This window comes from Mirounga angustirostris, unplaced genomic scaffold, assembly GCF_029215605.1.
Source record: "Mirounga angustirostris isolate CCGP_5_RB_7025 unplaced genomic scaffold, mMirAng1.0.hap1 SCAF_7, whole genome shotgun sequence".
Taxonomy (NCBI): Eukaryota; Metazoa; Chordata; class Mammalia; order Carnivora; family Phocidae; genus Mirounga; species Mirounga angustirostris.
In genome coordinates this window covers 33,617,148-33,644,264 of record NW_026991715.1, presented here as the reverse complement: position 1 = coordinate 33,644,264, position 27,117 = coordinate 33,617,148, and the positions used below count along the sequence as shown (strand labels likewise).

The 27,117-nt window shown below is 50.6% G+C and overlaps 1 protein-coding gene across 1 annotated transcript in view; it reads right to left on the bottom strand.

Annotated features, from left to right (window-relative positions):
- The window catches only part of PSD2 (pleckstrin and Sec7 domain containing 2), a 48,296-nt gene that overhangs the window by 14,408 nt on the left and 6,771 nt on the right, over nt 1–27,117 (bottom strand). Inside the window, exons 2-7 of the mRNA XM_045886613.3 lie at nt 20,274–20,698; nt 17,427–17,888; nt 16,804–16,998; nt 13,962–14,042; nt 10,143–10,255; nt 9,348–9,406 (exon numbers count right to left, since the gene is read on the bottom strand). Coding sequence (XP_045742569.1) covers nt 9,348–9,406; nt 10,143–10,255; nt 13,962–14,042; nt 16,804–16,998; nt 17,427–17,888; nt 20,274–20,647 — 1,284 coding nt within the window. The 5' untranslated portion in view covers nt 20,648–20,698. The remainder of the gene's footprint in view (nt 1–9,347; nt 9,407–10,142; nt 10,256–13,961; nt 14,043–16,803; nt 16,999–17,426; nt 17,889–20,273; nt 20,699–27,117) is intronic.

Here is a 27,117-nt window from a genome sequence, read left to right as displayed (position 1 = left end):
TTCTACATGTACATATATGTATTTTCATATGTAGCCACTTATGTGTGCATTCGTAATAGAGGGATATGAGGCAATAATGTCTGGGTTTCACGCACTGAACATTCCCCAGCCACCAGTCAGGAGTTCAAAATCAAAAAATAACCAGGCAATATTTTCAATCCCAGAAATGACAGGCTATCTTGTTGCAAATGAATCTTCCTAACAGAAACAAATGCTGGTCAAAATATTAAAACACCTATGTGAAGACACTAGAGAAATGTAAGAGCAGTGAGAACTTCAAGGGTAAAGATCCTGCGAGAAGGGAAGCATGGAGATGTGAGCCCCATAAGGAGCAGGTTTCCTACCTGAAGCATTTGCCAGTTCACAAGCAGTGACCAAAAGGCTGAGCAACTGAGCAGTCAGTAGGACTGGAGAACAAAAATTAGAATTCAAGGCCCACCAAGGAAACACCTCTGGGGAAACACCCCACTCACACTTCAACACAAGTGTTGAAATTAAGAAAGGAAATACTAAAGGGACTTTTTCTGGCAGAAGGAAAATTATCCCAGATGGAAGCATGAAGAAGCAGAAAGGAATGAAGAGCAACAAAAACGGTGGCTAAATCTAAATGAATATTGATTATATAAAACAATGATAAGAAAGTTTTCTGGGGAAGGGCACCTGGGTAGCTCAATTGATTGAGTGTCTGACTCTGGATCTCAGCTTGGGTCTTGATCTCAGGGTTGTGAGTTCAAGGTCTCAAGGTTGTGTTGGGCTCCACGCTGAGCACAGAGTCTACAGAAGAATAAGACTAAGACTAAGACTAAGAAGAAAGAGAAAAGAAAGAAAGGAAGGAAGAAAGGAAGGAAGGAAGGAAGGAAGGAAGGAAGGAAGGAAGGAAGAAAGAAAGAAAGAAAGAAAGAAAGAAAGAAAGAAAGAAAGAAAGAAAGAAAGAAAAGAAAGAAAGGAAGGAAGGAAGGAAGGAAAAGAAAGAAAGTTTTCTGGGAAATAAAGTATAGAGAAAGATCTAATAGTTTAAGATGACAACAGTAATATATAAGCTGAGAGGGCAATAAATGGAGAAATAGAGTTAAGGTGTTTTAAGATGATGTCATTGCCTGGGAACTGGAAAAAGTACATTAATAATTTAGGATGCACACTGCAAACAACAAAAAGAATTTTCAAAGAATAAACAATTAACAGGCTAATGGAATAAAAGGGAATTCTAAAAAATGCTTAAATAATCCAAAAGTAGGCAAGAAAGGAGAAAAAAAAGGAACATAGAACTGATAAGTCAGAGAAAACAAATTGTATCCTGGTATGTTTAAATTTAATTATATTAGTAATTCATTAAGTGGTCAGATTAAGAGGTAAAGATTATCAGACTTAATTTTTTTTAAAAGTGTATCATAAAAGACATATCTCTTGGGCGCCTGGGTGGCTCAGTTGGTTAAGCGACTGCCTTCGGCTCAGGTCATGATCCTGGAGTCCCGGGATCGAGTCCCGCATCGGGCTCCCTGCTCAGCAGGGAGTCTGCTTCTCCCTCTGACCCTCCTCCCTCTCATGCTCTCTGTCTCTCATTCTCTCTCTCGCAAATAAATAAAATCTTTTAAAAAAAAAAAGACATATCTCTTAAATATAAGGGGACAGAAAACTTAAAAACAAAGGATGGCAATAGACACATGCAAACACTAACAAAAGAACTCTAGCATAACCACACTATATCTGAGAAAATAGACTTGAAGACAAGAAACCTTACTAGAGATAAAGAGACATTTCATAGTGATAAAAGGGCCAATCTACCAGATGATATAAGCATCCTAAATGTATATGCACCTAATAACATAGCCTCAAAAAATAAAAGACAAAAATTGTCAGAACCAAAAAGAGAAAGACACATTCACAATCTTGGTTGGAAATTTTAACACTGCTCTCTCAGTAACAAAAGAACAAAAATACTAAACAATTCATTAACAACAATTAGATAAAATGGACAAATTCTGGAAACATACTATTAAAAATGCTCAAGCAGAAATAGGAAATCTGAATAGATCTATAAAAAGTAAAAAGATTCAGGGACACCTGGGTGGCTGAGTCAGTTAAGCATCTGCCTTCGGCTCAGGTCATTATTCCAGAGTCCGAGGATCAAGCCCCTCATCAGGCTCCCTGCTCAGCAGGGAGTCTGCTTCTCTCTCTGCCTCTCACCCTGCTCATGCTCTCTCTTCTCTCTCACTCTCTCTCACTCTCAAATAAATGAATAAGACCTTTAAAAAAAAGAAGTAAAAAGATTGAACCAATAATCAGAAACCTCACAAAAGAAAAGCCCAAAACCAGATGGCTTCAGTAGTAAACTTCACCAAACATTTAAAGAAAAATTAACACCAATACTCCTCAAGCTCTTCCAAAAAACTGACGAAGAAGGAAAACTTCCTAACTCATTCTATAATGCCAACATTACCTTGATAACAAAACCAGAAAAAGACATCACAAGGAAAGAAAACTATGTAACAATATCCTTTGGGAATATAAATGTAAAAACCCTCAACAAAATACTAGCAAACAGAATCCAGCAGCATTTTGAAAGGATTATATACCATGATCAAATGGAATGTATCCCAGTAATGCAAGTGTGGCTCAACATACAGAAATCTAACAAGGTAATACACTACATAAATATTAAGAATGAAGGGAGGGGGAAACCACATGTTCATCTCAATTGATGCAGAAAAAAACATTTCACAAAATTCAACACTCCTTTCATGATTAAAAAAAAAAACGAACAAACTAGGAATAGAACTTCCTCAATATGATAAAAGGCATTTATGAAAACTCACAGCTAACATCATACTCAATGGTGAAAGACTGAAAGTTTTCCCCCTGAGATTAGGAAAAGGCAAGAGTGCCGTTTCCCCAATTCTCTTCAACATGTACTAGGAGTTCTAGTCGGAGCAATTATGCAAACAAAAGAAGTAAAAGGCATCCAAATTACAAAGGAAGAAGTAAAACTATCTCTATTCATAGATGACATGATCTTGTATATAGAAAATCCTAAAGGATACACCAAAAAATGAACACATTCAGCAAAGTTGCAGAATACAAGATCAGCACATAAAAATCAATGTTAGTAAAGAATGATCATAAACTGAAATTAAGAAAACAATTTCATTTACAATAACATCAAAAAGAATTAAAAACTTAGGGGCGCCTGGGTGGCTCAGTCGGTTAAGCGACTGCCTTTGGCTCAGGTCATGATCCCAGGGTCCTGGGATCGAGCCCCGCATCGGGCTCCCTGCTCTGCAGGAAGCCTGCTTCTCCCTCTCCCACTCCCCCTGCTTGTGTTCCCTCTCTCGCTGTGTCTCTCTCTGTCAAATAAATAAATAAAAATCTTTAAAAAAAAAAAAAAGAATTAAAAACTTAGAAATAAATTTAACCGAGGATATAAAAGACTTGTATACTAATAACTATAAAAGATTGCTAAAAGAAATTAAAGACCTAGGGGCGCCTGGGTCTTTTAAAAAAAAAAAAAAGAAATTAAAGACCTAAATAAACAGAAAGACCTGTCGTGTTCATGGATTGGAAGACTTAATATAGCTACAATGGTAATACTATTACCGTACTCCTCAAACTGATCTATTGATTCAATACAATCCCTATCAAAATCCCAAAGGCCTTTTTTATAGAACTGTAAAACCTTATACTCAAATTCATATGTAATTGTAAGGGTTCCCAATACCCAAAACAATCTTGGAAAAGAACAAAGTTAGAAGACTCACACTTCCTGATATCAAAACTTACTAAAGACCTACATAATCAAGACAGTGTGGCACTGGCATAAATATAGACATATAGATCTCTAAATTAAGCCATACATCTATGGACAATCGACTTTTTTATTGAATAAATTTGACATAAAGCACTGCATCCGTTTAAGGCATACAGTGTGTTACTTTGATACATTTACATATTGTAATATTATGGTCAATTAACATGGCCAAGACCATCTAATGAGGAAAGAATAGTCTCTCTAACAAATGGTGCTGGGACAACTGGATATCCACAGCAAAAGAATGAAACTGGACCCTTACCTTACTCCATATATAAAAATTAACTCAAAATGAGTCAAAGATCTAAACGTAAGAGCCAACACTATAAAACTCTTAGAAGAAAACATAGGAGTAAATCTTCATAACCTTGGATTTGGCAATGGTTTCTTAAATGACACCAAAAGCACAAGCACAAAGAAAAAAAAAAAACAGATAAATTGGACTTCATCAAAATTAAAAACTTCTGTGCATCAAAAGATGTATCAAGAGAATAAAAAGACAACCCACAGAATGGGTAAAATTTCTGTTAACCATATATCTGATAAGGGTATCGTATCCAGAATATATAAACTCAACAACAAAAACACAAACAATGCAATTAAAAATGAGCAAATCCTTTGGGGAACCTGGCTAGCTCAGCTGGTGGAATCTGCGACTCTGGATCTCGGGGTTGTGAGTTCAAGCCCCACGAAGGGTGTGGAGATTACTTAAAATCTTTAAGGGGGACCTGGGTGGCTCAGTTGGTTAAGTGTAGGACTCTTGATTTCAGCTCAGGTCATGATCTCAGGGTTATGAGATTGAGCCATGTATCAGGCTCTGTGCTGAATGTGGAGCCTGCTTAGGATTCTCTTTCTCTCTCTCTCTCTCCTGCTCTGCCCTCCCCCAACCTCCACCCCCAGCTGTCCCCCCACATGTGTGTGCTCTCTAAAAAAATTTTTTTAAATAAAAAAAAAATTTTAAATCAAATCTTTGAGAAATAAAAAATAAAAGTGAGCAAAGGATTTAAGATTTTACCTATTTATTTGAGAGAGAGAGCATGCGCGTGGAGGGGGAAGGGCAGAGGGAGAGGAAGAGAATCTCAAGCAGACTCCCCACAGAGCACAGAGCCCGACACAGGGCTTGATCTCACGACTCTAAGATCATGACCTGAGCCAAAACCAAAAGTCAGAGGCTTAACCAACTGAGGCACCCAGGTGCCCCAAAGGATTTAAATAGACATTTCCCCAAAGAAGATATACAAATGATCAATAAGCACATGAAAAGACATTCAACATCACTAATCATTTGGGAAGTGTAAATCAAAATCACAATGAGATATAACTCCACACTCATTAAGATGGCTACTATCAAAACACAGAAAACAAGTGCTGGCAAGGATGTGGAGAAATTGAAAAATGTGTGTACTGCTGGTAGGAGTATAAAAAGGTTCAGTCACTATGGAAAACAGTATGGCTGTTTTTCAGAAAGTGAAAAATAATATTAGCATATGATCCAGCAATAGCACTCCTGGGCATATACCCAAACAGAATTTTTTTTTTTTTTAGATTTTATTTATTTATTTGAAAGAGAGAGACACAGCGAGAGAGGGAACACAAGCAGGGGGTGTGGGAGAGGGAGAATCAGACTCCCCGCAGAACAAGGAATCTGATGCAGGACTCAATCCCAGGACCCTGGGATCATGACCTGAGCAGAAGGCAGACACTTAAGGACTGAGCCACCCAGGTGCCCCCTGCCCAAACAGAATTTAAAGCAGGGTTTAAAGAAATATCTGCACATCCATATGTCCATAGCAGTATTAGTCACAGAACCCAAAAGGTAGAAGCAATCCAAGTGTCCATAAGCAGATGAAAGGACAAACAAAATGTGATACATGCAGACAATGGAATATTATTCAGCCTTAAAAAGGAAAGAAATTCTGTCACAGGCTACAACATGGATGAACCACGAGGACATTATGCTAAGTGGCATAAATCAGTCACAAAAATATAAATTCTCTTTGACTCCTCTTGTCTGAGGAACCTCGAGTAGTCAAATTCACAGAAGCATCAAGTGGAACGGTAGATGCCAGGGGCAAGGTAGAGCGGGGTGTTGAGGAGTAGTCGTTTACTAGGTAGAGAGTTTCAAGGAAGATGAAAAAGTTCTGGAGATTAGTTGCACAGCAACGTGATACACTTAACACTACGGAACTAAACTACGTAAGATGGTAACTTTTATGCTATGTGTATTTTACCACAATTTAAAATATTTTTTACTACAACTGTTAAATAAATTTTTTAAAATCCAAAAAAAATTGGGCAAAGTACTCAAATAGATCCTTCTCCAAAGAAGATGTACAGATGGCCAACAAAAACACAAAAAGATACTCCAACGTCACTAGTCATCAGGGAAATGCAGACCAAAACCACAATGAGATACCGCCTCATACCCACTAGGACATCAATCAGTAAAAAGGAAAAGCAGTGCTGGGGCGCCTGGGTGGCTCAGTCGTTAAGTGTCTGCCTTTGGTTCAGGTCGTGATCCCAGGGTCCTGGGATCAAGCCCCGCATCGGGCTCCCTGCTTTGCGGGAAGCCTGCTTCTCCCTCCCACACTCCCCCTGCTTGTGTTCCCTCTCTCGCTGTGTCTCTCTCTGTCAAATAAATAAATAAAATCTTAAAAAAAAAAGGGGGAGGGAGGAGTGTTAATCAGGATGTGGAAAAACAGAAAGCCTCGTGCACTGGCCGCAGGAATTTAAAACGTCTCAGCCACTATGGAAAACATTTTCACAGTTCCTCAAAAAGTTAAGCACAGAATTCACATGTGAGGGAGCTAGTCTATTCCTAGGAATTGAAAACAGGTGTTCAAACAAACAAAAAATTGTACACAAATGTTCACAGCAACACGATTCACAATACCCAGAAGGCAGACCAACCCAAATATCCATCAGCAGGTAAATGCATAAACAGACTGTGGTCTATCCATGCAGTGCAATGTTATCTGGTCCTAAAAATGAATGAAGTATTGACACATGCTAGAACATGGACGAACCTTGAAAACGTACGCTAAGTCAGAGAAGCCAGGCACAAAAGGCCACATATTGTATGACTGAATTCACATGAAATACACAGAAGAGGCAAATCCATAGAAACAGAAAGCAAATCAGTGGTTGCCAGGGGCTGGAGGGAGGAGAGAATGGGGTGTGACTGCTAATGGGCACAGGGTTCCTTTTGGAGTGATGAAAAAGTTCTGGAAGTACAGAGGGGCGATGATTGCACACCACGTGAATGTACTTAATTCCACTGAATTGCACACTCCAAAATGGCTAAAACGGAATATTATGTGTCCTTTACCACAATAAAAAGTTATTAAGGATGTACAAGACTTGCACGACACAATTAAAAGACTTGACCTTATCTACACATACAGAACATGACAACCACCAGCTGCAGAATGGACTTTCTTTTCAAGCCCACATGAAACATCTACTAAAATTGTGCATCTGAAGAACATGCACCCAACCCTCCGTCAGCGGCCTTACTGCCTCCCTCTCTGACCGGAGCTGTTTCTGGGGCCCTCGCAGGCCCCACGTTCCTGAGATGCCGAAGAGCCGCCGAGAGCAGAGGGGAGAGCTCTGCTCCCGCGGGGGGCCTCTGGAGAGCTCACAGAACTGCAACAAGCCCTGGGCTACCTGCGGTCTCCGGAAGCCACAGCAAGTGTGCGATGGGCAATCTGAGATTTAGTGAGGTAAGTAACTTGCCCCAGGCCAGACAGCTGTTGTGTGGGGAAATACGGGGGACTCTGACCAAAACCCTTCCTCTTGATCCTTTTGCAATACTGCCTCAAGAGACAATGCGGGGATCCTCAAGGTCTATTGGCTGCAGATACCACCATCCTGTCCCACCCACTTCTGCTCTGGGAAGGGGCTGATGTTTCTTTTCAGCCACAGGCAATGATGTGGGGCAGGGGGGTGGGGGGAGGGGGGTGGTGCAGCTAGGGCCCACCCAGCTTAGGGGTATCCGTGGCCTGAGGGGTCACTGGATAGTGGCTACTGCCGTTCTTAACCATGGAGCAGGCTTTCCAGAACTTAGCACAGCTGTAACTGGGTCTTGAGGTTGCCCTCAAGCTCAGCCAAAGATGGGGCTGGGGGGCAGGAGGCATGTTTAGGGCTCCTTTTGAGGTATGCTAGCGACACCTGCTCTCCATAAACAGAGTGAGCCCTCTTGGGAGAACGTTAGCTGGTTGATGGGCAGTAGCTCCGGTGACATTCCCATGGAGTATATACATTTCCTCTCCTGTTCCACGCTCAGGCTGCCAGCCCAGGCAGACACATGGAAGTCATCACAGGATGACTATGCTGAGGTCACCAAGGCTGTCACCCTTCCCAGGCCAGGTGTCCCACTGTACCCAGGCCTGCTGAGGTTGCCGTCAGGCTGCAGTCTTCATATTCGTGACCCTGCAGGGATCTGGAGGCTAGGCCTTGGGGCTCTCCATCATTCAAATTTTAATATCAGTAATGGATACCACTGTTATTCTTATGTAATGACATTATTCATGATAAAATCCTCACTAGGTGCCAGACCCTGACACTTGGTGTTGTGCATATTAATTCTCTCCGTTCTGCCCAGGACACTTGTCAGGAAATCATTATTCCCACCTGACACGCAGAGAGGGCCAGTGTCACAGAGCTTCCACATGGAGGCAAGAGTAGGATCTGAAGTTGGGTCTGTCCTAGCTCTTTCTTCCACTCTGTGCCCTGGGCTTTCTTGGTTAACTCCAGAACCAGACTTGCTGGCCTGTTGTCCCCAGGAGTTAATGAAAGATCCCCAACCCAACAGAGGGGCTCTGAGTACTGCTAGGTGAGCAATGACGGGGCAGTGATTGGTAGGGCCAGATGAGGTGATGGGGAACACAGAAGGGGAACATGGAGATGGGGGGTCTGGGCTCACAGGGCATGCACACCACCAGCTACACTTACCACCTGAAGGAGGGCAAGAGAGCCCAAAGAGGGGGGTCCCCGGAGCAGATGGAGGAAAGAAGAAGGAGTTACTGAGCCACAAGCAAACTGAGGAAGCCCGGGGCTGAGAGAACATAGCCTCATAGCCTGGAGCACCCACCTGTCACATCACTGTTTGCCTGGTGGTGGGAGGTCATGACCTACCATCTGACGGGTAGGGGCTGCCTGGGCCAAGGAGGGCCACATTCGGACTTGCAGGACAGGGTAGCCCCGGGGGTGGCTCTTGTAGGTAGGGGTAGAGCACGAGATCTTTTAGCAATGCCTGGAGTCGACACAGCTGTGGGCGGGGGGCACATCTTATCTAGCACACCCTAGTTCCCCCGTGCCTCAGCTGTTCTCACTGTCCTGCTTGGGGGCAGGGACCCAGGCAGATCTCAGATAGATAAAGACAGGGCCAAGTCTAGAAGCCAAGTTGCCCAACTCCCAGGTCTGCTTAAAGAACCATGGCCAGCAAGCAGGTGTCAGGAAGGGGGCTGGAGAAAGGGCGAGCCCCAGGACAACATGGGGTGGGTCAGTGAGAGGACACGCCCCTTTCCTGCCTCCCCCAACTCACATGTCCGTGCAGGTCCGTGTTGAGCAGCATCAGAGCACAGGTGAGTGTGTGGATCCCATCTAAATCAGAGATGGTGGCATCCTCAGTGTAAGGACCCAGTTCTTCTCCAAACCCAGCCACCCAACTGTCTCCTGACAGAGCCAACCTGGTAGCCTTGGAGACAGGAAGAGGCCAGCCACCAGCCAAATGCACCTCAGGGCCCAGGACCTATGGGATGCTCCCTGCCCCATACCCACCACAGCACCAGAGTCACTTGCCTGCCCCAGGTCAGGGCCAACCCCTCCCCTCAGAGGGAGGTGAGCACCCTGGGCCTGCCATAGGCCAGACTCCTGCCTCCTGTGACCGAACTCATCTTGACACTCAGACCCGGGAGTGGCTCTGGGTCCTGGACTATGTCCCTACCGTGGCCTGTGTCTCCTCCAATAAGTGGCCCCGTCCCCCTGGTCCTGGGACTCAGGTCCGTCCACAGGGAAAGTCCTGCTGCTAAGTGGACTAAGAGGGCCCCACCCCAGGCCTCCGCACCAGGCCTCCCACCGCACCAAGAATCAGCGTCGCGATGGGGAGGACCAGGGAGAACGAAACACCACAAGACCAAATCTGGGACAGAGGACTTCCAGGCACGGAGAATGACCACAGGCAAGACATTTGGAAGGTCTCTTGTCCAGCAAGCAGACCCCATTCCAGGTGCCGCAGTTCCTGTATTCCATGTATAGTGAGCAGGACAGAAGTGGCAGCTGGCGGGGGTGGGGGGGAGTCGCGGCCCCGCGGAGCAGCAGCTAGGGCAGGCAGCCGTACCTTCCGAGGTGCTGTCCTCCGGGTTGCACTGGCAGTACCGGCGGGAGAAGTGCGTCAGGACCCGCTCCCGCTCCTGCGTCTCCCCCATCAGCGGGAAGGCCTTCAGGAAGGTTCTGGAGGGCAATTCAAGGATGCTGACGACCTCTAGAGTCCCTCAGTCAGTACGGCTCCTCACCCAGGGCAGGAATCCCCACCACCACCACCACCACCACCACCACCACCACCACCACCACCACCAGGCGCACGCGCGCACGCACGCACCCCACATAAACCCGCCAGAAGGAGCCAGGGCTCCCGTGCCCCAGCACCTTCCCCAGGATAGCTTCTGGGGTGTGGAGGCTAGGGGGCTTTAGAATTTCAGCCCTCAATGTCCTCCAGGAAGTAGGCAGGGGACAGAGTGTGAAGAACAAAGGCAGATGAGCCCCTCAGCGCTGCCGTCAGCCCTTATTCAGGATAAATGCCCACTTCTCTCTCCCTCCTCTCTGGCGAGGTCTGCACAGGCCACACCTGTCCCCGCAGACTGCTCCTCCTCAGTCATTCCTGCTCCTCACCAGATGTGCCACCGGCCAAGCCCCAAGCCCCATCTGGGCCTCCCTCAGCCTTCCCCCACCCCAAGTCTGAGCTGCCAGTGACTTGTTCTTCATCCTTGATCTCAAACCCTCCTCCTCCTCTGCCCTCATCATATGCCCAGCACACTCACAGCGGCCTCCAGACGGGGGCACCCCTGCACCTCCCCGATGCGTCCTCCCTGCAGACACTGAGTGGCCTTTCTAAACACACATGCAGTTGAGACTCACCCTTGCTTAAAACCTGTCATTGGCTCCCCAGAGCACTCAGGATAGCACCAAGCTCCTCCTGCTCTGTCCTTCCCAGGACATGTTCCCACCACCCTCCCCTCCCTCCAACCTCCCCCTCACCTGTCTCCCGTACCATATTCACACCCTGGACAGGACAGGCACCTTCACGGCTCCATGCCTCTGGGGAGGCTGAAGCTGTCTGCAAGGACCTTCCCTCCTCTCCTGGGCAGCTCTGCCCCCCTCTCCTGGCCCACTTCAAAAGCCACTGGCTCTCAGGGGCCCTAAGAGTTGATCCCAAAACCACAGGGGCTGGGAGATGGGGCCTAGGCACACTTCTTGGAAAGAAAAACTGCAAACTGCGCGAATTTGAGCCTCTATCTATCCAGGGTTCCTGAGACTAGTTCATTCCTAATTTCACTATGGTTCATTTGGTTTCTGGAAAGCCCACTTTGCTTTATGCTCTCTCCTGCTGCTCCTAAGGCACCCTGGGCCCTATGAGCCCATCTTGGCCAACCCTTACCTTCTGAGCCTCCCAAGGCATCCCAAACTACAGACCACGCTCTTCTTCAATCCCAGTCAGTTAACAGCCATACAAAAACACGCTGTCTGCCATCTAGCCCCCCCTTCCCCGCCCTGGTCTCTCCTGTTCCCTGTTCTCTTCCTCCCATCTGGCACCCAGCTCTGCCCCTCCCTCCTCTAACCACACTCCACTAGGACTTTTTAAAATCCATCCCCCATCCCAGCCTTGACCTGTCCTTTCTACAAGCCATCCATCCCAGCTCCCACTCCCCAGTCCAAACATTCCTTCCCCAAGGGTCCTCACCAAGCCCCAGTGTAACACAGCCACCACCAAACTCTGAGGTGGCCCCCAGGGTCAGCCTCACCACTGCCTACCCACTCCCCTGCTCTTTGGCACCACCCATCCCTCTACTCAATCCTCTGAATGACCTCTCACACCAATCTTTTCCTTTGGCCCCACTGCCCACCTCAGGCCTATCCTCTCCCACTAGACCTTCTTCAGAAGCCTGCATGCCTCCAGATCAAAGGCTGCCAGCACTACCCCCCAAAATACTGCTTTACACCCAATACCTTCTGTGGCTCCCCAGTGCCTTTGCGGTTGAGCCTGTATCTCCTGGGCTGGCATACAAGGTTCTCCAGCACAGCACCCAGGCCTCTGATCATGACCTGACCCACTGAACATCTTCTCCCACCACTCTCCCTCATCCCAAAGCAAACTTCAGACTCAGCTCAGGATAGAGCACCTTGCAGCAGACCAACACCTCCCCTGAGAACCCGAGATGAGCCAGACAGAATACATCTCTCTTAAGCTCTCTGGAAGCCACCGGTGCCATAAGGACCACAGGGCTAGACTTCTGGAGAGGAGAGAGCTGAGGTGAGGGGTTCATCTATAGCTGCTTTTTCCTTGGGGGCATTGCTGATTATGGGCAAAGGCAAGAGGCAGAAGACTTGGTGGCTTCACAGAGCTGAAGACACAAACCTGGAGACCTAAGGGACCGTGACTATACAGCCGGTTTTCCCTTTGAGACGTCTGCCAAGTTCTGAAGATGTGAGGGGCAGGATGCTAAAAAACTAAGCAGAAAGCCTCTGAGAAGTAAAGGGACTGGGTTTTGTTTTGTTTTGTTTTGTTTTGTTTTTTGACATTCTTGCCACACTGAGGAAACACAATTAGGATTCAGGACCCACCAAAGGGAGAGGCCCCAGTGAACACACTAGACTTCTAGTGGAAAGACGATGGGGGATCCCTGAGTTTACCAAACTTCGGTGCAGCCTTTCCTCAGCTCAGCCGTGGTTGGATTAGGAGTGCAACCCCTGCCCCCCTCTAACTGCCTAGCAAAGGACAAGGTAAGCCCTCACTGGAGGAAGATATAATAATCTCGAGCCTAATTCTATACAAAGCACACAGCATCTAATAAAGAAATTACTGGGTTGCAGAGAGACAGGATGTATGACACAAAACTAAGAGAAGAGACAACAGAAACAGATATAGATGATTCCAATGATACAGATATTGGGATGAGCAGGCTTTGAAATAAGGACTTGGAAATAACTAGGATTAATATGTTCAAAAAGAGAGGGAAAGATGGAGCAAATGAGTGAAAAAATGAGAAATTCCCCCAGAGAATTAGAATCTATTTTGTTTTAATTTTAACAAAATGAAAATTCTAGAACTGAAAAATATAATAAAAAGTAAAAACTCAGTAAGTGGACTTAACAGCATATTAGACACAGAAAAAAGCGTAAGTGAACTAAAAGCAGGTCAACAGAAAATATCCCAAGTGAAGTAGAGAAACAAGAATGGAAAATACATTTTTTAAAGTGTAAGAGACATGTGTGTGGGACACAGAAGATCTAACATTTGGGGACCACTTAGCTCAGAGATCGCTGTCCCCCCACACCCCAAGGACCACGGCATGCTGTCTCCTGTGGGCCCTGCCACCAGGGGCTGCTAGACACCGGGCTGCACTTTATTCCACGCACACACACACCACCACCACCACCCCCCGGAGCCTGCACCTGACCCTCCTGAAGGCTACTGTCTGTGTCCAAACACCAAGAGGACCTGAGGTCAAATCCCGTTTTTGCCATCTCCTCCCTCAGTGACTGCAGGGAATCACTTCACCTAATGGCTGGTTCTTCATTTGTGAACAGCAATAACACCTACCCTCCAGGGGTGTAGTTAGGCCAAGTCGGAAGGGTGCGGAAAGACCTATTGCCTCTGGCAAACAGGAAGCACTCCATGCAGGCAAGCCCTATGCCCTTCGGCTCCCAAAGCCTCACATCATGGCATTCCCACCTTCCTGCACTCAGCCCACCACAGAGCCAGGACTCACTGGGGCCCCGGGCTGCTGCCGTGCTCATGGCCCCTTCTCCACAGCCTTCCCGGGGAGGTTGAGACACTCGCCCAAGGTTGTACAAGCAAGTTTATGACAGAGCTGGCATGAGAATCCAGGTGTGTGGCCTGTACCCCATGGGGACACCGCCCCATCCCAGCCCCACTGACCTGAGCGCTCGGTCCAGAGTCAGGCCCGAGAAGTCGAAGAAGCTGAGATACTCCCCGGCCACCAGCCTGCTGAATTCATTGCTGTCAGGAGAGCATGAGGTGTCCATTAGAAGAGAGCACTTCCGGCAACAGGGGCGCATGCGCAGTGAGCCTTGGGGCACCCTGACCCACCCATCCGACCTGCCTGTCCCTAGGCTGCCTCCCCCTGCCAGCCAGTTGGGCTCTGACAGTCCAGCCTGCCTTGGGTTGGGGGATCTGGAAGGCTTCCTAAAGGAGATAATGTCTCTGTGAAGACAGCAGACCTATAATATAGGCCAGTAAGAGCCAGGGAGGTGAAGGGAGTAGGGGGAGGGGTGATGCAAAGCATCCCCAGTAGAAGAAACTGCACATGTCCAAGTAGCTATCAGCAGGGCCATGTGGCCAGAGCCAGAGAGCAGGACCGGTGGCAGCAAGAGATGAGGTAGGGAGCAGGGCCCAAGGGCCAAGGGAAGGATCAGTAGTGTTTGGGAAGGGTGTGAAGAAGGGAGGAGTTGAGCGAGTGGATCAGATCTGTGTGTGCAACACGCCCACTGAGTGGAAACTCCTGGGGGCTGCAGGGGTGGGTTCCTGGAGAGACAGAGTTTGGGGAGGAGAGGGATTTCAGAAGCAGAATCCATGGGTGAGGGAATGGTGCAGTGCATGACCCAGGAGGTGGGCCTGGGGGGAGGTATCCAGAGCTAGACATCAGGTGGGGCCGGATGTACCCACGTGAGAGATGTCAGCTGGTTAATGACTTGGAGAACGGGGATGAGCCCAAGCGAGAGGAGGGTGCAGACCCAGGACGGAGATCAGAGGAAGCCCCTCTTAGGGCGGAGGCCAACTGAGGAGAGAGAGGGAGCCACTGAAGGGGACTGAGGAACAGCAGCTGGAGAGAGCTAGGGATGCAGTGTCCCAGAGGCAGAGAGAGAGAGAGAGTGTGTTTTGAGAAGATTGGAGTGATGAATTCTTGTCGGAAAAGAGAATGAATTTCCACCTGAACCTACCCAAGCCCGGAGCTCTCCCTCCCATTTACAGGAGACTTGGGACTGGGGAAACAGGGAAAGCATGACGTAACTCCATGGGGACACCAAATCCAAATCGTAGAAAATTCTTCCTGACAAATGGCTCCATTTCTTCAACAGATACATGGCCTTAAGAAAAAGGAGGCAGCCTGGCAGACTATTGATTAAGAGACGTAAGAGGAAAAAGAGAGAGAGAGACTCAAGAGACATATTGGCCAAAGGTAAAGCATGTATCTTGTTTGCATCCTGATAGGAAGAAGCATTTCTGAGACAGAATATTAAACTATTAGAGATTCTATGGAATTTTCATTAGTTTTGTTAAAAATTATAATGGAATGATGATCATATTTAAAAATCCTTATCAGTTAGAGACACATACTAAAGTATTTATGGATCAAATGATAGAGTGCCTAAAATATGCCTTAAAATATTCCAGCAAAATGGCAGGGGGGGGAATGTTGTTAACTTTGAAGCTGAGTAATGGGTTATGTGGAGGTTTAATATATTTTCTCTGTTTGTGTATGGTTGAAATTTGCATAATAAAAATTTTACTTAAGGAAAAAGAAAGGAGTGGGGTGTGTCTGCAATGTTGAGGAGGGGTAAACTGAGGCCAGGTAGCAGCCACCGGATTCAAAGACAAAGGCTGCTAACTTGGCCCTGGCCTAGACCGGCTGCTGAAGGCAGAGGGTGGGGGAGAAGCCTGCCCCAGGGGCTGAATGTGGAGAGGGGGAGTGGACCGAGGCCACCCAGGGCAGAAAACTCAAGAATTCTGGCTGCCAAGGGGCTGGGGGAGTTGAGGAAGAATTCTTGTTTTCAGATGGGAGAGACTTAGGCGCAGTTAAGTGCTGATGGCTACTCTTGTAGAGGAGAGGCTGAAGGACCGGAGGATGCAGATCGACCATAACCTAGGCTCCTGGAGAATGTCATTTGGTTGGGGGTGGGGGACGCAGCCCAGTGGGAGAGGTAGGGCTTCGAAGTCAGATGTGATGTCTGGGCTGGGGCTGGGAGGCAGGCCGGAGCAACGTGGAGGCTGAGAAGGGTAGAGGAGGAAGGGGGGAGAGAAACTAGGGAAGGGTCCCAAGCAGAGCTGACCTCAGCTTTTTCAGTCAGTTTGGACTTGGGGCCTAGGGGCTAGACTGCCCCTTTGCCTTGAGAGCGGTGACTGCCTCCCCATCCCAGAACCTAAATGTGGGGATGGGAGGCCCCCTGGAGGAAGGGCAAAGGCAGGTGGCCATCCTGATAGTCAGAAACACTCGGGGGGTGCCTGCTGATTCCCTCAGTCTCAGAGGCCCTGTCTGTCCCCCCACCCCACTCCATCTCCCGCACCCTCCCCAGCACTCCCATCTGGCTAGTTCCCTTTCCCCAGTCCCAAGGCCAGGGTTGTGCTTTGGCGGCTTCAGCCCCCTGAGCCAGTCCCAACAGACTGAGAATGGGGTCTAATGAGGGCCAGGAACCCAGCCCAGGCCCAGGTTCTCCTCCTCCCGGCCCCACCCCCCTGCTCTGTCCTCACTACCATCATCATGGTCCCATAACCCAGGCCACATTGCACCCCCCAGCCCTGAGGGACCACCCCGCCACCACCTCCCCTCCCCGAGAGCTTGGGCCTTCACCCAGGCAGCCCAGAAAGGAAACAGATTTAGGGCAAGACCAGGAATGAGGACAGTGGCAGGAGGAGGAGCTCTTGGGACTATTGGGAGCCCCACCCAGGCATCAGACCCCCCTGACAGAAGTCACCCACACCTCCTTCAGGCTGAGGAAGACACAGGGTTTGCCCGGGGTGGGGGGTACGGGAGACGACTCACTTCTTGCCTAGCTGCCGGGCGACATCACAGCGCTGAAAGCCATCGAGGTGGTAGAGGCGGCGGGCTAGCCGGCGAGCAGCCTCACTGACCCCCTGGCACCCGTTGGCCAGTGTGTCTGTGCTGCCAGGCTCCAGCCCCTCCGAGCTGCTCAGCTCCGAGTCCGAATCTGAAAAGCCATCCTTTAGGCTGGGGTCGCTGCACAAGGAAGGTGGGAGCAGAGAGAAGGGGATCAGAGGCCCAAGGTCAGAGGCCCAGGAAGAGTCTGGGAAGTCTCCCCAGGCCTCTGAAAATCCATGCAGGGGCCAGAGCAGGGGGAGAAGCTCCACTGTATCAGGAGGGAATCAAGTCAGACTTTTAGAAGAGTCCCTCAACAAAATCACTACAAGCTACACAACCCACAGAGCACACCTCCCTGGCCCCACCCGGGCTGGAAAGGCCTGGAAGGGCAGACTGGAACCTCAGGACCGGGGTGGGGAGTCTGGGTATAGAGGAAGGACACCACGACCTTGGAGAGGGCTTGCTCCTCTGGGCACTGGGTTGCCCTGACCTGCTGTGCCTCCTCTCAGTCTGTTTCCCCATCTGCTCAAAGGTTCTCCCAGTTCCCAGCCTAGGCTCTGCCTCACCTGGCTGAGTTCAGCAACTTGTCTGTGTCCTCCTCCTCCTCCTCCTCCTCTTCCTCCTCGTCCCCACCTGGACCCCGGGGTCCGTCTTCATGGAAGCCATTGGGCACGGCTGTGAGAGACAGGCGGCTCAGGACGTTCTCTGATCGGCTGCTGGAGATGGAGCACCGCAGGGGGCTGCCCAGCCCCCCATCACCACCAGCTGCTCCCATGTCCCCCTCGGACCCCATGTCCCCAGTGCCCAAGCCAGCCCCCAGCTCAGGGCTATCACGGGCCCGCTGCTGGATGAGGGGTGTCAGGGGGGCCTCAAAGCTGATGCAGCTGTCACTCTCGTCCGTGAGGCTCAGCACGTCCAGGGAGTCAAGGCTGCTGTACTGGGTGCCCCGCAGCAGCTCGGACTCCACGATCTTCTCAAACGTGGCACTGAAGCCATCCCGCACATCTGGCTCTCCGGGGCCGCCCAGCCTGTGGGAGGCAAGGACCAGTCACCATCCTGCTGTGGGGCCCCCCGTTACAGGGGCTGGGACTGCACCAGTCTGTGTCTGGGAGCTCCTCGGGGGCAGGAGCGGGCATAGATTGTGTCCTGTTTATTCTTTCAGCCAATACTTACTGGGCACTGGGTGCCAGATGCTGGGCTGGGTACTAAGGTACAGCAATGAAAAAAGACAGGGGTGGTCCTCCCCAGTGCCCGCCCTGTGCCTGGCCCAGAGTAGGCATCATTTATTTGTCTAGATGAATGAATGGGAGGCCTCTTCCCCCACTGTGGCCCGGGGGCTCTGCCTCCAGGCTTCCCAGAGCCATGTGGATATCCCCCAGCACAACTAGGGTCATGCTGGCTCAAAATTTTGCTGTCCACATAGCCTGGGAGGCTCTCGGCATGGCCGACCACCCTGCAGCTCTCAGGCTTGGCCTCAACGTCACCTCCCCAGAGAGACTGAGGAGGGCAGGAGCATGTCACCCGCCCCAGTGGCCCCTTTCCTTATTCTCCATCCTTAGGGTATCTCCTGACTTCCTCCCAGCCCGTCAGCATGTCGCATGGTGTGTTCCCTGTTTCCCATCTGTTCCCCAGCCCCACCCCCCACAAGGCCAGGGAACACCGGCACACAGCACATGCTCAGTAAACCCTGCTGAATGGTGTGCTGGTTGAATGCACAGATGTTTGTCACCCCCCTGGCCCACCACACCACCAAAGCCACTGCAGGGCCCTGGCCTGTCCCTGCAAGAGGCCTTTGGGCTGGCAGTTCTTCTGCCACAGTGCCCTTCCCTCATGCTGAAGCCCTCCTTCCTCATCCCTTTCTCCATGAGGTCAGCCCTGAGCACCCTATTTATAACTGGGACCCACCTCCAAACGCCTCAGCCCCTTTTTCCTACTTCATTTTTTCCAAAGCACTTACCCCCCATTCCTACATACTACATAATTATTACTTTTATGAATTATTATCTACCCCCCAGACCATAAGCTCTGTGATAATAGGAATTTTTGTATGTTCTGTTCACTGATGTATCCCCAGCACCTAGAATAGAGCATCACACAGAGATAAACTGAGGCATCCAGGGAGGATTCTTATCCACAGGGGAGATGTACAGGGAAGACAGTTAAGGAAGAGGAGACACTGAAAAAGAGCGAGATCAAGAGATACATATCTCTGCCCTTGGGGGAGCTCTCATCTCGCTATCAGAGCCATGAATGGTCTCCCTCACCCCACTATCTCCCACCCTCTCATGCACCTGAGCAGACCTGAGAGGTGGTTCTGATACAGGCTTGAAGACCATTAGCCCAATCTCCAAACTTCCATCTGCCCCCACCTTCAGCCATCTCCAATAAATATGCCACCTAAACACCAACAGTACGCTCCAAGAAGTCCCAGACCCCTGTCTGCACCCCACTGCCAGCCAGGTGGCTTTCCTAGGACCTGTCTGGATGGAAACACTCACGGCCACGGGATACCCGGTACACACAGGCACCCAACCTCATGTACTCACATTCCTATCCGCAGAGCTAGCCACACTCAGCCCCAGACCTGGACGTGCAGACCCAAGTGTGTACCCACAGCTGCACACGCCAGGCACACACAACCCCCCCCCCCACAAAACCACACAGACCCATGCACATCCACCTGTTCACACACTCCTATATCCACAACAATGCACAGGCCAGACATACATGTGCATGCCACCTGTGCACTCTTGCTTGTCCAGGCCAGGACCCACAGCTGTGCACACTAAGACTTCTATACACTTTCTTTCTCAGCCCACCCTGAGGTCTTCTAGACATTCCCCTGTCCCATCCCCTCCTCCTCATCCAACTAGCACCTCCAAGACATGCAGGTCTCTCCATCTCCTGCTGACGATAATAGAAATAGGGCAGTAACTCCAGTAAGTAGGACTGAAGTGAGATTCCTGGTAGAACCTCCAGAGGGTACTCAAGTGAGAGGTAGCCGGCAGGGATTAATCCACAAAGCCTACTCTTCTGAGGTCAGTTACAGAATTGGGGGATCTTCATCTCCGGGAAACAGAGGGATGGACCAGATGACCTTCCACATCAAAGCATTTTGGAACTCTACTGCCCAGCCTGGGTTGGAGGGTGTATGGTCCTCTAAACCCACACGGATACAGCCCATGATGGTTTGGAGGGCTTTGGGGGTGGGAGGCACAACAGGCCTGCTGGCCTTTGAAATCTAACGGCTCTATCCTTCCAAAACACCCAGAAGCTGGACAAAACAGGAATATGAAATTACCATTTTATGGAGGAGAAAAACAAGAACCAGAGAGGCTAAGTAGCTAGACCCAGGCCACATAACACTGGAGCAGCCAAATGTAGTGAGCCCCCAACCCAAGGCACCCACTTACCCCAGCTGAGGGTCCTCAGTGTCCAGACAGAGATTCCTGGAAGCATTGTCCCCCTCTGCCAGCCCACCAGCCCTCCAGGGCCTGGACTCTGCAGAATCTTCTAGAATATTTGAGTCTAGCCCCAGGACTAGGCCATTGGTGAAGGAAAGGCCAAGGCTGAGGCCATGGAGGGCCATGTCCGGGCCCTGTGTGGACTCCTCAGTGTCCACCAGAGTGCCCCTCATCTCATGCCCTGGGCTGTTGTAGCTACTGTTCAGGTCCTGACTGTGTGCCATTCCATTCTGGACCCCAGGTTCTTCCTCAGGCTCCAAGCTGGGGTCCCAGGTAGCACCACCTTCCCCAGGTAGTACAGATGGAAGCTTATCCTCATCCATGGTAGCCGCTACTTCCTCCCTGTGCTGACTGCTTCCGGGACTCGCCTAGATCTGGAAGCGAATGAAGAGATGAAGAGGTGAGTCAGACAGGGCAGGTGCTGAGGGGTCTAAAGCCCAGCAGAACCAGCACCAGGCAGCCTGCCTGGGGACAGGAGGATGGCGGAGATGATCTCAGGACCTCCTGGCTGGAATATGGGTTTGGGCTGTGGTGTCCTCAGGCAATAGCCCCGCTCGGGCCAGCCCCACTCACCTCTCCCTGACCCGCATTCAGCCTGTGTGCCCCAGTCCTGCCCTCCCTGTTACCTCTTACGTGTCTCTGTTGTGCCCTGCAGAATCCACCAAAGCCCTGTGAGAAAGATCCAGGTTGGGAGGAGCTAGGGAAGGGTCCAGGACTTCTCCAAACCCCATCCCTTTCCTGCTGGTGTGTGAGGCAGACAAAACTCCAGGCTGACAGCAGCCAGTCCCCTTGTTTCTTTCCATGTTCTCACCCTAACTCCAGAAGCCAGAAAAGAGCGTATCTGTGGGTGAATGGAGGGAACTGAGCTGGGGCTGCCTTTATAGGGAGATTTAAGAGAGGAGGCAAAGAAGTCAACAGAAATACAGCTTCGTCAGAACCAGACGCCAACCCAGAGAAACCAACCTGAGGCCCCGCGGCGGCCATCCCCAGGCACAGCATGAGGCGCTGTCCAGGGTGCTGGGCGGGTGAGGCGCCACCCAGGACCCTCCTCGCCTATAGCCAGCCTGACTTCCCCGCCAGGAGCCCAGCGCCCTGGCTGTGCAAGGAGAAAGGAGGAGTGGGCCCGGGGTTCCCCTCCACACCGGGGCCCCCAGAGCTTACCCAGCCTTGAGGAGGGATGCCATGGAGCATTCTGGGGAGAGCACTGGAAGGGGAGCTGGGCCCTGCTCTGCCTGACTCACTGTGTGACCGCCTGTGGGTCCAGGTTGGGCCTCCTTACTGCCCCAGCCAGGCCAGCCCCACTCCCCTCCACCCTGCTTTGGGTCTGTACCTCCTCTTAAAATGAGGAGACGCATTTCACCTGCCATCTCCATCCCTTCCCCCTTTTAAAGCTGATCAAAACTGGCCCACATTTCCCAGAGGTTTCCTGCCCAGATGAGAGGGCAGATGCAATGGGATGCGTTCTGGCTCCCCCTCAACCCTGTCTCTGCCCCTGGCCCCACCTAGTGTAAGCTATTTCTGCATCACCCCACCCTACCCATGACCTTTGTTATCAGGGATACAGACCAGCCCCTCCAAACAACTTCCTTCCTTCTTCAGGCCTCAGCTTCCTCCAATACCCCCAGGCTCTTCTGGAGAAAGGGTCCTGAGGGTTCAGGAGAGTCTGGAGGAGAGGGACCGGTCAGCCTTCTGGGCTGCAGCAGAATAAGTTGCAAGTACAGCAATAAGAATTTAAGTGAGGAGCATCCCTCTTTTACTTGCCTGGTCTGAAGTGTCACCTGAGGGACTTGTTAAAATACAGATTATGAGGCCTTCCCCCAAACCTCCTAAACTATAATCTATAGGGGTCAGATACAGCACTCTGTTATTGTTTTTAAAGAGTTTAGTAAACAGGGGCACCTGGGTGGCTCAGTTGGTTAAGCGACTGCCTTCGGCTCAGGTCATGATCCTGGAGTCCCGGGATCAAGTCCCGCATTGGGCTCCCTGCTCGGCAGGGAGTCTGCTTCTCCCTCTGACCCTCCTCCCTCTCATGCTCTCTGTCTCTCATTCTCTCTGTCTCAAATAAATAAATAAAATCTTTAAAAAAAAAAGAGTTTAGTAAACAATGAGTTAGACTCCAAGAGGAACTTTCCCCTTAAAGAAGATGAGCCTGGATAGGAAGGTCAGTCTACTTCTCTGGGGGCTTCCAGGCCCTGGAGGGGAGATCTGCCACTACAGGACCACTTAAGATTCATTTAACCCTCGGTTTTCACACATGGAGAAAAGAGGGCAGGGTAGACAGGGATCTGGGGCCTCAGCCCACCCACCCTGAGCATTTCTCCTAGAGTTTTGAAGAGTGCACGAGTGTAAGATTTTACTTCAAACAAAACAAAACAAACAAAAGAAAAGAAAATGAAACAACAACAAAAAAAGAACATCTACAGATTCAAAAAAACTCTGAAGAATCCAGGCGGTAGGCTATCTGGGCCCTGATCCTAGGACACCGGGGACCCCAAGGGGCTCGGCCCTAAGTGAGGGTTTCTTTCTGGTCTGCCCTAAATCCCTGATGCTGCAGTTGCTATTTCAATCTGTTCCCTCCGGTTGTGTACTCAGAGCGGGGAGAACAGGAGGTCACCTCCTCAACTGAGACTTTGTAGGGGGGAGAATTTCTAAAGGAAAGAGGAGGGAGAGTGGGGACTTTTGGCTTGCTGCCTGCGTTCTAGTCCTCTGGCCTGCTTTCTAGTCCAGGGGCCTGGATGCCCATTGGATCTGGGGCACAGGGCTTCAACCCAATTCCACCAGGGTGCCTCAAGCTCCCACACCACACATGGAGGTTGAGCCCAGCAGGACCAAGTGCCTCCCCATTGGCAAGGGCTCTGTCTGAGGTCTCAGTGAAGCCTGAGACTCGAAAGCATAAGTGATTTCCCCTTATACTCATGCTACACCAACCCCAAAGCCAAGGTTATGAACAAATCAAGGACATCTTGGGAGGCCCCTACCTCACCCCCACAACATCCAGCAGCTGCCTTGGGCTGGCTCCAGCCCTACCTGCCCTGCCTTGTCCTCCTGCAGCTGGGAGTGGGATAGAGGTTCTGCCAACACCGGGCACTGGGCCGTTTCCTCAGTTTCTGGGGGTGGGCAGACAAGGGGCAGCATTGAGCTCCACTCTGGGCGGGGGGCCCAGAGTCCCTGCCTGGGCTGAGGGCCAGCTGAGCCCAGAAATAGCTGAGCCAGGACACCCCCTCTCTTTCTGAGCCCAAGAGAGGGGTGCATAAAGGGGGGCTTCAGGTCAGAGGTGCGAAACAATACCCCGAGCCTTCACTCTGAACCATCATGTGCCTGAGATGCATCACTGGCCTTTATGAACCCATCTGTAGAGTGGGAGCGAGCATCACCTCTGCTTTCCTTCCCCAAGGCTGGTAGGAGAGCTTAAGGTCATGAATGCAAAGAAAGCAGAAATCCAAGGAAGAAGAAACTCCTATAGAGATCAAGGGAAAAGGCAGCTATGATCCACTCTTTCCACCACTACATTTGACAAATGGAAAGACTGAGGCACAGAACCAGGAAAGGCTGTGCCCAAGGTCACACAGCTGAGGAGCTGGCTCTAGAACTCAGGAATAACTTCCTTCTGCACCTGGATGAGCTGGAGGTGCAGGATGAGCCCCCAGTTTCCCAGGCCCTCCATCAGATCCTCCCACAAGATCAAGGGCTCAAATCTTCAACCAGGAGACTCTGCCCAAAGCAGTGACCCTGCCCCCTCCAACCCGGCTGGCAAGAGCAAGGGAGGAAGTACAGCTGGGCCACAGGGCACTGATCCCAAGCAGAAGCCTACAAATGACAGGCTGGCAGTGGCTAGATCCCCTGCATTTTCTCTCAGCATAAACCAGGCCCTGCTCCAAGCAGGGGCTCCTGCTACCCATTGCCCTTGAGATGACCCTGGGCTCAGTGGCTTCTTTTTCAGCTCCAACTAAGGTGGACCCGGGATGATAATGGAACACTGGCAGGGCCAGGGCTAAATGCCAAACTAGCCACTTTCTGGGTCTCAGCTGTGCCTAAGACAACCCTGTCCCCCTCCTCACTCTCCCCATGGCAGCTGGAATGAACAGTGAAAACATAAATCATATTATATCCTTCTCTCACTCTTAACCCTCCAATGTCTCTCACTGCCCTTCGATTAGAATTCATTCTCCTTAGCATGGCCTAAAAAAGCCTGTCTAAGCTGGTTCACTGCCCTCTCCCCGGCCCCCACCCCATCAGCCACACTGGCCTTCTTTCTGCTCCCTGAGCTCATTCTCACCTCAGGGCCTTTGCACCAGCTGTACCCTTGGCCTAGAATGCTCTTTCCCTAGATCTCTAAGTGACTGCCCCTCCTGTCACTTAGGGCTCAACTCCAGTGCTGTCTCCTCAGAGAGGCCCTCTCTCACCACCCTGCACTCTCACACTACTCCACCGAGCATCAGGTCTGCTAAGCATCACTTAGCAGAACCGAAACTCCTTTTTCTATTTGCTTCCTTATTTCCTGCCCATCTCCCTCAGTAGGATGTAAGTTCAGGAGGGTGGGGACTATGTCACATTCACTGTCTCCCCCAGAGCCTAGCACCAAGCCTGGCAAACAGCGGGCACTGTTTTAAATATTTGATGAATGAATAACCTGGAGATTATCATCATCACTGTTGTAAACAGGGGCTAAGAGACGTTGAGGAACATGCTTAGGGTCACAAAGCTGGAAAGTGGCAAGGCATTCTGCTTGGAATGACATTGGACTCTCATAGGAATACCTTGTATGGTCACTTCCATGTAGAAATCCAAGCCAGGGACTGTGGGAAGCCCAAGGGAAGGTCTGGAGAAGGGGGCCCAGCAAAGAGGTTCCAGGACCCAACATGCTCTATAAGATAGAGGGGAGAATGCATGGGTACTGAGGCCTGTGTTCATGTCTGTGAGCAAGCATAGGGTGCAGGCATTTTGGGGCACAAACATACATGCACACACACACAAACACACATGACGGGAGCTGGGCAGCCACTCATGAGGCAGTCCCCCTGGGTGATGGGGTAGAGATGAGGAGCCTACAGGCCTAAGGGCAAGGTTCAGGCCAGCTAGACCAACATCACTGGGCAGCTCGGATTAAAATCATTCTGCTTTGGGAGAAGCCAGGAGCAGAAAAGAGACAACTCATTGCTTCAGGTTAGGGTGGGGGTTGGGGAAGATAGGCACCCACATTGACCACAGCAGCACCCAGTAGCCTCAGGTGGCTGGGTGGATTTGGGAGGAGATGGGGAATACAGGCCCACTTGGTAGAGATGGGAACACAGGAGGCAGAGCTGAGGTGGGGAACCCATCATGCTGAGTACTACCGAGAACAGGCAAAATCTAAGAGCCTGGGGGATGTCCAAGGGTACTTAGAGGCCAGGCAGGCTATATGTAGAGGGGAGTGGGATCAGAGAAAATCATTCTGGAATGTCATTATAGTGGCAAATCTGAGACACAGGTTTTGCCTCCAATGTGCTAGCAGAGTTTGGGTAAACGAAATCCCTCTCTGGCCTCATTTTCCCATATACATCAGAGATTCTGAACCATTTTCAAGTCTTGGACTTTGAGCATTTGATGGCGCTGCGGATCCCACCCAGACTCTCACATACGTGCGCAAGATTTTGAGTATTTTTGAGAGGCTCGAGGACCCCTGAAGCCCATCCATATGCCTTGGGCATGAACTCCACAAATAGGACAGTCTTCAAAGACCTCCCACCTCTGACACTGGACACTCACAGTGAGTTCCATAAGGGCTACTAGCAAGACAAAGAAAATGCTGGAAGTCTTCCATTGTCAGAGCTATTCCCAGCCCCTTGGGAGCCCACTCTGGACACCCCCATTAGTCCCACTGCCCTTCCCCAAACTCCTACTACATGGACTCCCTAGCTCACCTAGATTTTTGCACATGGGCTGGGATTGTCACATACACACACGAAGAGTTAAGTAAGATGATCAGTGAAAAGAGCTGGCATGTGGTGAGTGCTCAGAACAGACTTTGGCCAGTTGTGCCCCATGCCATTCACGGGGTCCAGGTTAAGCTCCAGGACTCCCCCAGGAAAGGGCTGGGCCACTGACAGCAGGAAGTTCACAGCCTCAGTGGAGGCCCTGGTCCCCCATGCTCACCATGCTTCCCCCCAAGCCTCTGTCAGCCAAGGAGTCTGGAGGTCCGAGCTCTAAGCACTATCTCCAGGCACAGACCAGCCTGGTCACATGCCTCTTCAACGTCCCAGCTGCTTGGGGCAGGAGGAGTAACCAGGATAATAGGAAGGGGTGAGCCTTGGGAACCTCCCCCTTCCATTCCTCAAGGTGACCCTAATATCTCCAAACCTACTGGGTCTGCCCAACTTGGAGCACCTCATACAGCGACAAGGGCCTCAGACTGGGAGTCCAGGACAGTGGGTCAGTGCCCTGACTGTACAGTCAGAAAGACCTGCCTTCGAACCCCAGCTCCACTACCCACAGGCTGTGTGAGCTCAGGAAAGCAGCTCACCTCTCAGAGCTTCAGGGCCGTCCTCTGTAAAATGCGGGGTGCTAAGAGCATCTGCCTTGTGGGGCTGCAGGGAGGACTGAAGGAGATGGTGTGGGTGCAGCGCTCAGCTCAGAGCCGGGCACAAGCGCTGCTTCCCAGAACCCTCTCTCAGGCCTGCAGAGGAAAGGGCTGGCTGCCCCCACTGGGGATGGAATGCGCAGAGAGCAGCACTAGACATTCAGTGGGCCCTGCAGACATTGGTCCCTGGCAGCCTGTCAAGTGGCTTCTGAGGCAAGGGCTTCAGGGGCCCAGCCT